The sequence below is a fragment of the Symsagittifera roscoffensis genome, chromosome 1 (assembly GCF_963678635.1).
Source record: "Symsagittifera roscoffensis chromosome 1, txSymRosc1.1, whole genome shotgun sequence".
Taxonomy (NCBI): domain Eukaryota; kingdom Metazoa; phylum Xenacoelomorpha; order Acoela; family Convolutidae; genus Symsagittifera; species Symsagittifera roscoffensis.
In genome coordinates this window covers 67,191,484-67,206,789 of record NC_087062.1, presented here as the reverse complement: position 1 = coordinate 67,206,789, position 15,306 = coordinate 67,191,484, and the positions used below count along the sequence as shown (strand labels likewise).

The following is a 15,306-nucleotide window of genomic DNA, read 5'->3' as shown; positions in this document are numbered from 1 at the left end:
TAAATAGGAACTAAAAAGAAGAGGTGCTTTTCTCAAGAAAGGCTGTGCGCGTCAATCTCCAAGATTATATAAAAAACGGTTTTTAAACAATTTAATTAATGAGTATTTTCTCGGCAAAATAACTCCGGAAATATAACGGAAATTTGAAAATATAACGATAATTTTAACAAACTTTATCATCGGTTACATCGGCCACAATAAACTGCATAACTCAAAGCAAGCTGCAAAAATGGCCAGTATTTGTCCTTGAGACAAATTGCTCTTTTTAAAGGTCAGCCTTAACCAAGGCTGAACCAAATTAGAGCGAAAAGACGGTTAAAATGGGTTTTGGGGGGACCGAACCTGGTTACGGAGCATCCCATCAAGTTCGGTGCACATTCGAGTTCTAGAAAGGAAATGACCTAGGCGGGATTCGAACCGGCGCCGAAACCACCGGGACGCACCATGTATACGCTCGGCTACTGTCCCTATATGCATTTATATTTTGGTTCAGTTTTATGCATTTATACTCTCGCACATTTACATTTGCGCTGCAACATCCTCCGCCCCTAAAGACGGAAGAACAGGTGCGAGTTTTACGGTCGGTCGTATCAGCTCGCTCGTAACAGTTTTGATATCGGCGGAGCGGGCGCATCCGTCTTTGCCGTAGTGTAGTTTAGCAATACGGGCGAGTGGGTAATGCCCACGTGGGCTGTCGGGTTCGACTACCCAAACCAAGTCGCCGATTTTCAGTGTGACATCCGAATCATTATGCCACTTTGCTCTCTTGTTGAGATATGGTACATATTCACGCAGCCAGCGTGACCAAACTGCGTTAGCGTACGATTGTGCTCTGGCGTAACGCTTTTTATAATCAAAGTTATCTTCGAAACTTAACGACGGGAAGCTAGCTGCGCTGTGACCGAGAATGAAGTGATTCGGGCTGAGTGCCTCTAGGTCGTGCGGATCGGAACTGACCGGAGTGATCGGTCTTGCGTTAAGTAATTGTTCAACTAGGCAGAGCGTTGTTCCTAGAACTTCCTCAGTTAATCTCCTGTTGCCTAATATGTCGTACAACACTCGCTTAACACTTCTCACTAGCCGCTCCCAGGCGCCACCGTGATGAGGGGCACTGGGCGGATTAAACTTCCACTTAATGCCTTTGTGGACGAAAACGGCCGGGGCGACTTTGTTCCAATTTTGGACACAGGATAGGAGCTCCTTTTGAGCACCAACAAAATTCGTGCCATTGTCAGAAAGAATGGTTTTGGGGGTACCTCGCCTTGCAATAAATCGCTCTACGCCCATGACGCAGGAACTAGTATCGAGAGATGAAACCAACTCGATGTGAACTGCTCGAGTCGTGAGGCAGGTAAATAGGAAACCCATCTCTTTTCGGTAATTCGGCGTATTGGCACTTGAAACGGGCCAAAGTAATCAACACCTGTGTTGAAGAAGGGAGGCTGCTTGTAACCCAGTCTTTCAATCGGTAGGTCAGACATAATGGGCACAACTGTTTTTGCTTTGCGCTTACGGCATGTTATGCAAGTATTTTCGATGTTCCCAAGTAACCAGCGCAACTTCAGAACAATGTATTTCAACTGAACTACAGCACGCATGTAATCCAACCCCTGATGTGCATGTTGAAAGTGCATATGCCTAATCCACATATGAGCAACTCGGTGTCGACCATCCAGTATTATTGGATGTTTGCTATCAAAGTCGGTATCAACAAGACGGCTGATACGTCCAGTTGAACGCAGGATGCCAGCTGGGCCGATGAACGGAGAATATTTAGCAATCCGACTTTTCTTTGTTATCAGTTTATCGGACTGAAGTATTTTCACTTCGGCAGGAAATGATTCGGACTGAGCGAGATAATTGAGCTTCTGCTCGGCAATATCTAACTCGGACGGGTCGGTTATTTCAAGCGTTTTTGTACGGAAGTGTTTATGCGATGGTAGCACACGAAGCATAAACGCTAAAACACGTTTGTACTTTACAATTGAGCTGAATTTATCCCAATTTTTAATCAGACGGATCGACGGCGCTTTCTCAGATGAAGCATCAACAACAAACGTAGATGCAGTCTCAAGGCATGTATCAATGTCACAGAGCGGGCCTTTTAATTGGATCTTTTTGATGACATCAGTGTTCGGCTTGAATGGCCAATCACATGTCCTCAATATACTAGGGCCTCTAACCCAGCTGCTATCCTTGAGGGCTTCCGAAGAAATCCCTCGTGTGCCGGTATCAGCTGGGTTATCACGACTGAGTACATGATTCCATTGATCAATGGTGGTGGACTCCAAAATTCCACCAGTGCGGTTTCCAACAAACACAGGAAGTTTGTTGCACGAGATAAGCCACTGGAGAACGGTGGTAGAATCAGTCCACATGAATACATTGCTTACTTTGAAAGTAAGCGCTTTCAAAATCTCTTCTTTGAGTCGAGTCGCAAGCAGAGCAGCCTGAAGCTCTAACTTGGGAATGGAGAGCATCTTCATAGGCGCTACACGGGCTTTCCCAAATACAAAAGCTAACTCGGTCTTTTGCGATTTAGCAAGTCGGGCTCGGAGAAACGATACGGCGCAAAAAACGTCCTGCGAACTATCACCGAACGTGTGAAGTTCACAGCGGTCGAACGGTTCGGTAAAGTAGCTACGAGGTATCGTCAGAGTACCTAATAGTGGAAGTCCTGAGTGCCAATCTAGAAATTATTGTTTAATTTCCTCTGGGAGATCATCATCCCACTTTTGACCACTGATTCTCCATATGTCTTTTAGTAAAAGGCGCGCTTTCACAGTATATGGAGCTACCAGTCCTATTGGATCAAAAACTGAGGAAACAAAACTCAACACGGTGCGTTGAGTAATTGCTTTATCTAGTGGTCGATCAACACCTCTACTTACTACTAGGGTATCTTTTACATGATCCCACCTGAGACCAAGAACATGCGACGATTGGTCTGGACTCTTACAAATATCCTTAACTGACGGGTTGGACTCACGGTTGTCCGGATTAAGAGCGGTTGTAACTTCGGGTACATTGCTAACAAACCTTGTCAGGTTAAACCCACCTAATTTGAGCATTGCGACTAAGTCTTTACTTAGGCTAAGAGCGTCAGCGGTTATTTTCGAACGAGTCAAGATAGTCGTCCATGTAAAACTTCTGGACAACGGCTGAAGCGGCTTCGGGGTATTCAGCTTGATTATCAGAAGCAGTTTTTTGTAGCGCGAAATTCGCACAAGTTGGCGAATCACGAGCGCCAAAAATATGACGGGTGTATTGGTGAACCACCACACTTGAAGTGGGGTCCTCCCGCCACAAAAAACGGAGAGACGGTTGATCTCGCGCAAGTACTCCAACTTGTAAGAACATACCTTCTATGTCCGCTGAGACGGCGTACTTGTGTTGACGGAACCTCAACAGTACAAAAACAAGATTTTGAAGGAGATCTGGGCCAACCAAGAGAGATCTATTTAAGGAAGTGCCATGAAATTTGGATGCTCCATTGAGCACACGGCGCACCTTGCCGGGTTTGTTCGGGTTCAAAACCGGATGGTGTGGAAGATACCACTCACGTTCGGCTCGTGAGCTGGGATCGTGCGGGTTGACGGTTATGACATATCCTTTATTTATATCTTCTCTGATTGTTTCGGTATACTTCTCGCGAAGTAACGGATCTTTATCTAATCTTTTCTCTAATGACTTTAATTGGGCTAATGAAGAATAATAATTGTTAGGCAAGCTAACATCATTATCACTCCACAGCATCGGTACAGTGTAACGCTCACCATCGTGAACGGTTTCAGTTTTTAGGATCGACAAAGCACGCTTGTCTGCGGCGGAACGGGCATCTACTTGCTTGAACGCACCATACGACTCTAACTCATACCAAGTTTTGATTTGGTCGGTCAGAGAAGTATCGTCCGTAACGCAGTTAAAGGAAGAAGAATTTAAGGACGAACGATCAGGAGACGGACCACTAATGACCCAACCTATCGGAAGTCGGACGGCGCACGGTGAGTCAAGTTCATCTCCGAAGACATGTTCGAGGGGTCTTATCGCATGATAGAAGTCCTGTCCTATAACTATCTCAATCTCTTTGTAATTATACGCAGTCGTCTTTAACGGGGCTAGTTGCGGGTATTTGACCTGCAATTCGGAAACGTTTATAACATCGGGTCATATATACATGTTGTGCTTAACGAAAGCGACAAACGAAAACGAAAATTCACTTTCATTGGGCTTTGCGGAAACTTTCAAGTGAACTCGTTGAGTTTTAGATACCTATGGTTTCCTTGTAAACAAGAAAAACAGAGCTTTTGTTCTGCTACATATTTAGCCCTTTGTGTTGCGTTTTTCTCTTTGAACACGGAACAGTTCCAGAGTGCATGCTGCCCTTTGCATAGCGAGCATGGAGGAAACCTTGTCTTTTCTCTACTTTTCTCATCCTTAGAAATTAGCGTAGTGTTACCTGCAAGCACTTTTGTAACTACTTTTTGTTTAACTGGTTCTTCAGACTTACCCTTAGAATTGATCGTTTTCAGCCTCTCATGACCCTCCGCTTTTTCTTTGAGCCATTCATTGAAATCTAGCAGAGTTGGTCTATGCCATTGGCGTCTTACGGTTTGCATCGACCATGCCTCCTTAAGGTTCGGGGGAAGCTTACTCACAGCCTGATTCAGTAAGTTAACACTTTTCAGGTCGTCGTTAAAAGACAGAGACTTGAATACGGCAACAATTCCAGAAATTGCAGAGGAAAATCCAATTACATTTTCCGAGTTATGCATTTTCAGCGGCGGAAAATTACTCAATTTATCTAGGTGAGCCCCTACTACAGCATGCGGCTGCCCGAATTTTCTTTGAAGAGTTGCTAATGCGGATTTTGCTTTACCCACTACGAGCGTTTTCAGATAGGTAAGCTTTTCATCGTCACTGAGTATGGCTGAATCGACCGTCGATGTGAATTGCCCAAACAACTCATGCCAATTAAGTGGGTTGCCATCGAACTGGGTCAGCTTCCACTCAGGGAGATGATCTTTTCGGCTGTGCATGAGTATATTAACCAACTCTCGTGTCGAAAGTGGACGCTCGGCGTCTGCACCAGGTGAATTAACGGGAGTTGGCTCTGTGTAATTCGAAGAGTTACCGTGACAATCAAGAACGAACGGTTGATTAGCATGTGAAAAGTTTTCAGGCTGCGCAAAGAACACAGTCCCTCCATTTGTATAAGGAACAAAATTATTCGTAGGAACAATCGGAGTTACTGCGGAAAAAACAGTTGTCGAAGGAACGTAGTGCTGTTGAGTTGACATTAAAGGGGTAGCAACAGCTGGTCTCCACAAATTACTATAAGGATTGTAGTGGTCACTTGAAAAGTTATAACTACTAACGGGAACACCCATATGTTGTTGTGATGGGGCTACAGGTGCTTGGTAGCCAGCTACTACTGATCCTGCAGTGTGATGACTTAAAGAAACATGATTAACTGCTGTTGATGCAGGAACAAACGGTGTTACACCAGAAGGAACTTCTGCAGATGATGGCGGAGCAAAATAGTTTTCAGAAGTTACCGGGACTACTGAACCTGTGTTTGGATTGCCTAGCACCGGATGAGTGGACAAAAAAGTTTGCTGAGGCAAATTATTAGAAACAGGTTGAATGACCTGCTGTAACCCTACTGGATTGTTAACGGAAACCTGCGATCGGACCAAATTCGACAAATTATGATGTTGTCCGTGAATGTGGTTACTGTAATACAATCCCGGATCACTAGAAGCTGCGTGGCCGTTATTCACGCCTGTAAAACTTGATGAGACCAAGTAATTTGTTGATGCAGGATAAGTTGCCTCAGGAGCTGTTGAACGAACGTGCTGCTCTTGATTGGGAACTACAACAGCATCAGGCTGATTGTGGTCGACAAATTCGACCCAGTGACGCGTACGATCCTTTTCGTCTATTGATAGTTGTGGAGAGATTCGAGTTAAACCACTTTCCTCAGCATTCTCACTGATTTCCGACAACTCATCTTCTAACTCAAGCCCTTTCAACTCAATTTCTGCCAGTTTTTTCCTGTGTTCTTCAGCCAATTCTTCCAACTCTAAACGGCTTTGTTGTTCTCTCAGTCTTAATGATACCTTTGCCTGCCTCTCAAGTTCCTTTTGTTGTTTCTTTAAAATCATTAAATCGCGCTTTTTCTCAGAAAGTGTTTTCGACGGAGCGGCGGTATAACTAGATTTCTGAGAGCCCGATTGCTGATGTCTGCTGCTTCGATGCGACAACTTAGAGCGGGTATCTGTTTTATGCGACCGGGGTTTTTCACTTTTTTCAGAATGATGAGAAACTTTTGAGCTGCTATCAGTTTTGTCCGGCTCTGTTACTGCCTCAAAACTTGTTTTATATGTAATAGCTTCCTGCAAAACTTTATCGTTGCTTTGAGGCAACTTATGAAGCCACATATCCTGTGCCGGTATCAATTCGTCGGGATTGGCACTTTTTGCAGCCATATCAATCAACTCAGTATATATCTCGACCGCTTGCTCTATATAGTTCCTACATTTTTCAATATAAGTATCAATTTTTGAGCAACGACTCTGACTCTCTATGTATTCTAAAATTATCTCGTGGCATTTATAAAGTTCGTTTTCGAGAGTGCTACGTTTCTCAAACAACTTCTTAATTTTCTTCTGAAACTTAACTTCCATGCTTAATAATTTCAGAAATAAACGACTCTCAGAACATACTGTATTTTCACTCAAGTAAATCCACAAACTTTTACCTGGCGTTAAAGTTAAAGCTTAAACTGGGCTTTGTGAAACAAGTCTCTTTCACGCGCTTTTGGGACGGTGCGGATAGTATACGGAGCGCGTGATCCAAGGAACTAGCTCCTAGAACGAATACCACACACTCAAGAGACCTATGCGACGGCTACGTTACGCTAAAGTACCAATGGGGTGGGGAAATTAAGTAGGTCGGTTGAACTCCAACAACGCACACGGAGTAAACCTGAGGATGAAAGAATTCAACTTAACTCACTTAATATCACCGTACCTGACCACTTAACATTAGTGTCGCGCAACGAAGTCAATAATCGGACGGGCTGAAACAGCTTAGAATTACTTGAAGCGTACTGGCTTTCAGTTTCACCAATGTGGGTGGGGGATCAGGCAAATTGGTTAAGTTCCAACAACACACGCGGAAAAAACCTGAGGATGAAAAAACTCAACTTAATTTGCCTGATATTTCGCTACCAGACCACTTACCATAAGGTTGGTGTCATGTTACAGCACAGTTTCGCAGAATTATGGGGACGTTCTGAGGAATTTTTGGCGATTTTTTACTTTTTTCCCAAAATTTTTCGGAAAACTTTGGTCAGCAGGTTCGAGTCGTAAACCAATCCAAAAAACTAGTCTAGTACCCCTTGTCTATGATCCAATTTTTTGGATTTTCAATCCGTTCACAATTACCCAAAAATTTGTGGTATCGGGAAAAAATTACCACTTGTAGCTTGCTTTGAGTTGGGATACACAATAGAACATCGTATGTAATTTTATCGCACAGAAAGATTTTGAAAAAAAACTAGAAGAGTCTTACAGTTTTTGACGATTTTGGAGATTTTCGGCACCGGAAGAAGTTTCTCTCAAGACTTTGGTCTGTCGCAGAGAAATTGTTCAGCAAGCACTACTTGCGAAGTTCAACTGAATCAAAGATTATATACAGTCGTTGCTCTGATGATAGTCCTCGCAGTGGAACTGATTGTTGTGCAAACAATACTTTTGGATGATGTCCATCCAAGATTAAAGAATTGTCCTGATATGGTAAAGCTTCTGTCAGCTGCACTCTGGAATTATTACTTGATCCAACTTTCCAGTCTACGTCCAGAAAAGATACATGTAATGCAAGGTCGGCTCTTCTCTCTTGTTTTCTGCCATCTGCACATTTCTTCAACAAAACGGGCTCTTTTCTTCTGCAACCCGGATCTTGTTGATATTTACCTCCTGCTATGAGGAATGCCACCACTATTAGGAAGTAATGCAGTTGCCGGTTATGTAACAGTCAGTTGGCAAAGCAGACAGATAAGTAGGCAGACAAAACAAAACCACCCGTTTTATTTCCCCGACAATTCTCAACAACTTTGATTTATGGAGTCGCAAATAATTGTGCAAAGGTTCCCTTGTCTTGAAAAGAAAGTAGTCGTTAAATTATTAAACAATCAAGGGCACTAACTGTCCCTTGTGGGGCGCCAAAATTTGCGCGTCAATCTCCAAGATTAAATAAAAAACGGTTTTTAAACAATTTAATTAATGAGTATTTTCTCGGCAAAATAACTCCGGAAATATAACGGAAATTTGAAAATATAACGATAATTTTAACAAACTTTATCATCGGTAACATCGGCCACAATAAACTGCATAACTCAAAGCAAGCTGCAAAAAATGGCCAGTATTTGTCCTTGAGACAAATTGCTCTTTTTAAAGGTCAGCCTTAACCAAGGCTGAACCAAATTAGAGCGAAAAGACGGTTAAAATGGGTTTTGGGGGGACCGAACCTGGTTACGGAGCATCCCATCAAGTTCGGTGCACATTCGAGTTCTAGAAAGGAAATGACCTAGGCGGGATTCGAACCGGCGCCGAAACCTCCGGGACGCACCATGTATACGCTCGGCTACTGTCCCTATATGCATTTATTTTTTGGTTCAGTTTTATGCATTTATACTCTCGCACATTTACATTTGCGCTGCAACAAAGGCGCATTGAAGCGCATATATTTGATTGAAGAGTAAGTTGTCGGACATTAATTTTTTGTTTTTTTGTTTTTGAAACCCGGATTTAACATTTAACTTAAGGTCAGGGCGGATTTAGGGGGAGGGAGGAGCGGACACCTTCCTTCCTTCAGGGATTCAACCTCCTCGCCAATCAAAGGGTCCCCCCTTTGGTATTAATTTATGACATCCATTTTACGTCGACCAACCCGAAACTTTTTTACAGCTCCTTTAGCGCCAATATATTTTAATTTTGTTGAGCGGAAGCGCGCACCGAAAGAACACAATTTTTTGGTCAAAATTTCCCAAAAAAAGCCCACTAACGGCTTTTGTGACCTGTTTTTTATTTTCAAAAGTTGACGTATTTATACTGTCCTGGGAGTGCTCGGACAATCAATTTGGTCGAACTACAGAAAAAAGTTCGGCGAACTTTTCGAAAAAAATTTTAAAATCCACCCCCCCCCCCACTCGAGAAAATCCTATATCCGCCCCTGCTTAAGGTACTCACTTCATTGACTGCGTTTTGGATCTGCTGCAAACTTTTTTCAGCTGTAAATCCAGGAATTGAGTCCAATTTATCCAGCGTGCCTCCAGTATGACCCAAACCCCTCCCAGAAATCATAGGCACTCTGGCTCCTGCCGCTGCCAGCATGGGTGCCAATGGAATGCTCACTTTGTCGCCGATGCCTCCGGTCGAGTGTTTGTCTACGACTGGAGGCGACGCGTCCCACTTGAGATCGTCGCCCGAAAGCAGCATGTACTCGGTCAGACACTTCGCTTCAACGAATTCGAGTCCTTTTAAGAATATCGCCATGAGCATTGCTCCGATCTGGGCGTCCTCCATTTTCTCAAAGCCCTCAGATCCAACCACAGACCGCACAAAGGTCTCGATGTCAGTTTCGTTCAATTTGTTACCATCTCGTTTCTTCTCGATCAATTGCACTGGAGTCAATCTCCTGACAGAAGGCATAGTTAGAGTAGTTTGTAATAAATCTGTTAAGTACAAAGTTACTACTAAGAACTAATCTAATGTGGCTAAACTTGGTATGTGGCCTGGAATTAAAGTTATCTTTTGTTAAATAATTATTAACAGGTGAATGTGATCAACTTAGTTTAATAACACTACTTATGATTCAATTATTGGTATCAGTCTCAACCGGCCACAAGATATTGAGATCCAGTTTATTGGATATACACGTCTAATAGAAGACCTTACCACAAACAACTAACCATTACAAGCGGTCATTTTTTATCATATAGCAAAGAATTGAGATTGATATGAGTATAATCATCTCTTTTTTTGGTTTCATTTTTTAGCAAAAAATTAGCAAATTGATTAGCAAAAATTAGTTAATTGAGAAAATTTTCAAGAAAAAGACTTATTAAACAAGTTTAGTGAATCAAACTGCGACAAAATTTCATCAGATTAACGGCCACTATGATTATTTATAACGACATTCGTTGATTCTGCTTTTTGAGACTCGAGCTAACGGCTACTTTCATGCATAGTTGATTGGTCGCGTCTGATGGCTTGCATCTACACTTCAGTTAAACACTGAAGTTTTCGTTATTTGTTTTGTTTGTAGAATGTATTTCTCAGAAAAAGCGCTGTCAAAAAAATAAAATCTTCATGATCATGAATAGGCAGGCGTGCAAAGGGTCGAGCCGTTTCATTTTTTTCATAACACAAGTGTGCAATCAAAAATTCAGCTGTAAAAAAATGGGTTGATTAAAAACTATACATATTTTACAAATCAGTGTTTTTGAAGTATTTTTAAAGAGAATTTGTGCAGTTGATAAAAAGTGTGACAGTCGGTTTTGGAAGCCGACTCGTTTCATGAGTTCATCACTGTCAATAAATTGGGTTTTATGGATGTTTGTAAAAAAAGCCAGCGAGGACAGCCGCTCTTCCACAAAGTTGATTTCTGTTAACATTGATCCCAAGATGCAAATGCGAGAAAAAACGCTAACAAATATATAATCATTCAGGATGTATTTCGCGAAAAACGCTGTCGAAAAAACATCATTCATGATGTATTTCTCAGAAAACGCAATGTTGAAAAAAAAACAATCTTTTATTATATATTATTCAAAAAACGCGCTGTCGAAAAAGTGAATTACTCATGATCTATTTCTCAGAAAACCAGCTGTCGAAAATCGAATTCGTCATGACGCTTTTCTCACAAACGCGCAGAAGAAAACTTAATGATTCATGATCTATTTCTTAAAAAACGCGCAGTCAAAAAAAGAATCTTGCATGAGGTGATTCTCAAAAACCGCGCTTTTAAAATAAGTATCAGGCTCTTTTTTTTTATTCCGCCTAAAAATTTCTTTCAATTGTTTTGAAATGAAACAAAACTGCTCGTATCAGGGCGAAGCCCTGAATGTTCCGACTGCCTTTTAAGGTATTATGGAGCAGTAATAACATTAAAAATTAAATGTATTAAAGTAAAATGAAAATTTTTTTTTTCTAAAATTTGAAATTTTTTATGAAAATCATCCCCGCGCACGCCATATAAAATAGAAAAAGATAGATTTCGCTCCTTGTAACAAATCAATTATGACAAATAAGCTTTTTCAACCAATTTGGAACGATTTCTGAGACGGATTAACTCTCCGCTTACGCGTTAATAGCGCGAAATATATCGCGCGTTAATTGTCCCAAATTGGTCAAAATGGCAATCTTTAAACCCCCATAACTTTACAAAAAATGATCACTGGTGAAATACCTTTTCAAATTTGAGCTCAGGGCAACAATATCTTTTGAATGATATAAAAAATGGCTAGTTAAATAGTCGAAATTTGTCTGAAGAAAAAAAACCCACCCCGAGCACAAATATTCCGTTACTTTCGTACCGAAATTCGGAACAATTATAGTGCTTGAACTTAAATGGCTCAAAACAGTCAATCAGATTTATGTGACAATTGGAAATATTCTGTTCACAGTTTTTAGCAGAAAAAATATCAGCCGAATTGGCCAAATATAATTTTTTTTGTCCAATGGTTAAATTGAACTCAATTCCCTTTTTGAGTCTGGTACGTGATAGACAAACAAGAATTAGTTCCAACAGCAACATTTTTTTGATCATATTCACTTTTGCTGAAATAGGCTCACATCACTGGTTCGGCCTTGTTGGCAATCGGCTAAACTAAAACTCACTGAATTAGTATTAAGTGCTGTTACTACTATTATTGTTCCGACTTTCGATACGAAAGTAACGGAATATTTGTGCTCGGGGTGGGTTTTTTTCTTCAGACAAATTTCGACTTTTTAACTAGCAATTTTTCACGAAAATTTTTTACATCATTCAAAAGCTATTGTTGTCCTGAGCTTAAATTTGAAAAGATATTTTACCTGTGATCATTTTTCGTAAAGTTATGAGGGTTTAAAGATTGCCATTTTGGCCATTTTGACCAATTTTGGACAATTAACGCGCGATATAATTTGCGCTATTAACGCGTAAGCGGAGATTTAATCCGTCTTATAAATCGTTCCAAATTGGTTGAACGAAGCTTATTTGCCATAATTGGTTTGTTACAAGGAACGAAATCTATCTTTTTGTACTTTATATGGCGTGTGGGGGGATGATTTTCAGAGAAAAATTTTCAAATTTTAGAGATAAAATTTTTCATTTTATTTTATTTCTTTTAATATTTTTTGTTTATGTTATTACTGCTCCATAAACGTTAAAAGGCAGTCGGAACTTTCAGGGCTTCGCCCTGATACGAGCAGTCTTGTTACGATTAGTTATACATCGATTTAACAATATAAAATGTTTGGGCGAAATAAAAACAAAGATTCAAATATCATTCATGATCAGGTGCGGATTTAGGGAGGGAGAGCGACACCCCTCTCAGGGATTCGACCCTATGTTATGCAGTGAAAGCTGGAAGCTGGCCTCTGTGTTATTCAGTGAAAGCTGGATAAGCTGGCCTCTGTGTTATTCAGTGAAAGCTGGCCTCTTCTGTGTTATGCAGTGAAAGTTGGTTCCTGTGTTATGCAGTGAGGGTCTCAAGCCCGTGTTAACAGTGAGAGTTGGGGTGTGCCGAGCCTTGTAAAATCAACTAGAAACCATCTTGAAAACTCGAAAAAAAACATTACTATAAAGCTGCGTGCCCAACGGCAACTACGACACCCGAAATGTTGCCGCATTGGGTGACCAAGCAAACTCGGCTACCTTCAATCCTTCCCAAAATCCCCTACTCCCAGCAAAAAACCTATCAATGTGGTCACCTGGAACGTCCGATTATTATAAAAGCAGAAATAAACAACACCACTTGCAGACAACGTCATCGACTTCAACGCAGACCTTGCGTGTATACAAAAAACAAGGTTGCAAGGTGACGGATCAGAGACGCTATACTCCTCAGATGGTAAACCCGCGTACAAGACGTTATACTCTGGACACACAGAAAACTGCGGGCTTCATGAATTTGCTGTCGTGATCAAAACAGTCTGACCGAACACGTCATGACCTGGAAGCCACTTGGACCTCGTTTATGCTAACTAAGAATCCACGCTAAGTCAATGCCCATTTCGTTCACCATGCTCCCACAGAGGAATCTACTTCTGATGACAAAGAGTCGTTCTATGCTTGTCTTCAGCGGTGCCTCAATCAATGCCCGCGAAAGGAAATCTCGATCATTCGCGGAGACTTCGTTGCAAGGATTGAAACCCCACGGGATTGCAAAGGAATGCATACTAGTCGCTTTAACATCGGCCCAAGAAATGACAACGGTGAACATCGTGCAAACTTCTCAGTTCAAGAACTAAAGAAACTGAGCAAACTTAGAGCAATCACTGAAAAAAGCATCAAACATGCGTGGGAACAACTGAAAAACAACTTACACTAAGCTGCTGAATCAAACATTGGTCTCTCTCTAAGAAAACCGAGTCCCTGGCTATCCGCAGAGACAAGGTAACTCATTAACTTTCCATCAACCGGTGTTGCAAAAATCAAGAAATCAACAGCTTGAAATGAAACTATTTAGATCTAACCTCATTGGCTAAAACTTCAAGTCGACTTCAAATAAGCCGAAAGGGCCAAAAAATATAGAATGTTTGATAAAAAATTCAATTTTATTTCAAATATGCTGAAAATGTTTTCCAAAAAGAATCACAGAAATAGCTCCAGAAATAAAGACCACATTCACAACTGCCCGAAACTCGGCTTTTGTTAGAAGTCGGCCAAATAAAACAGTGATCGGATTTGGGTTAATCAAACAAACCAGTGCTATCAGCGTTTGTTTCTCTGCATTTTAAAAACAGAAAATAACAAAATTAGGAAACTTGGGCGGAATAAGTAAAAAGGCTTGAAGAACGCAACATAATCTTATTGTGTCTGGGTGTTTCAAAGAAAAATAGTTTATGTAGTTATCATAAATTCAGTCGCATCAGAATATGTCCTGAAAATGTATCGACGAGAAAACATGAAGACAGAAAATTAGGATGACATGACTTTGAGGCAGCAGAAAAGCGTTTAAACACTCTATGCGAACAGTCCGAATTCGAGCACTTTATAATTTTCGAAACTTAAACAAGAACTTAAACAAGGTATCAGACGAACTCCAGGTATCTGCAAGTATGGTCAGTTAAAGAACTGCTACCTCATGGCGCCCCTAATTTTCAGCAGTGCCGGTCATGGTGATTTTGCAGTGTGCATTGCACAATTAATGATCATCAAACTTAATAATTGATTGAGTACGAATGATGTAAGTTTTATTCTTCCAGTATCCAAAAGAACTGCCAAGTGACGAAAAACGTCATGTTTCACCAGGAATTTTTTTGTGATTGCAAACTTCTCATCATGTTACTGCAACAACTCATCATGCAACAACTCTTTGCAACAACTCTTGTTTTTGATCACAATTTTGAAACAGCAACCCTAGTTTCGGAACCTCTATGACTTTTATGCAACAATTCGTCATCAAGGTTTTAATTCTCTTGCTCGTTTCTTACTCTGACAAAAATTCTAGAGCATTCCTTTCTCCTCCGACTGTTGAAGCGTTTTTGGACTTCCAAGGCTGAGTAGAGCAACTTGTTTTGCCAAATATTTTTTACCACTTTTGTTTCTACGATGATTTTAAAACTATGTGTAAACACAAAAGAAAACTGCCCTTCTGATCAATTATTCACAGTCGTTAAACCAATTTCACCTAACTTTTTATAATCCAGTAGTAAAAATAGTTTTTTTTGTGTGTTATAGGAGGAAGTTTTGAAGCCTGATAGAAAAAACTACTTCTGCAGCTGGTTTACAAACTTGGATATTTGAAGGCTTGATGTAGCGTATAAGATAGCAATGAATGTGAAAAAAAATCACCCAAACTAGAGAAAAACTGCACGTTTGAACTCAGGGTATTTTGCGAGGATTTCAAAAACGCGATTTTCACGATATCAAAGACGGAAAGTACGGAAGATGTAGAAAACGAAAACTTTTTTTACTCATTATTGTGGGCTTTGGCTGCAATCTTGTGCAATCAAATGGAAAAACTAAGCGCGCGCAAAACTTGAACTACTCGAATGAATCTGGTATTAAGTGCGAAGCTTGCTGTGTTTTTAG

General features: G+C 40.8%; 1 protein-coding gene across 1 annotated transcript in view; it reads right to left on the bottom strand.

The window, feature by feature from the left end:
- LOC134856933 (thymidine phosphorylase-like) overlaps positions 1 to 9,821 on the bottom strand; it is a 33,654-nt gene extending 23,833 nt beyond the window's left edge. Inside the window, exon 1 of the mRNA XM_063873221.1 lies at positions 9,255 to 9,821. Within this exon, the coding sequence (XP_063729291.1) occupies positions 9,255 to 9,716 (462 nt within the window). The 5' untranslated portion in view covers positions 9,717 to 9,821. The remainder of the gene's footprint in view (positions 1 to 9,254) is intronic.
- Positions 9,822 to 15,306: the final 5,485 nt, after the last annotated feature.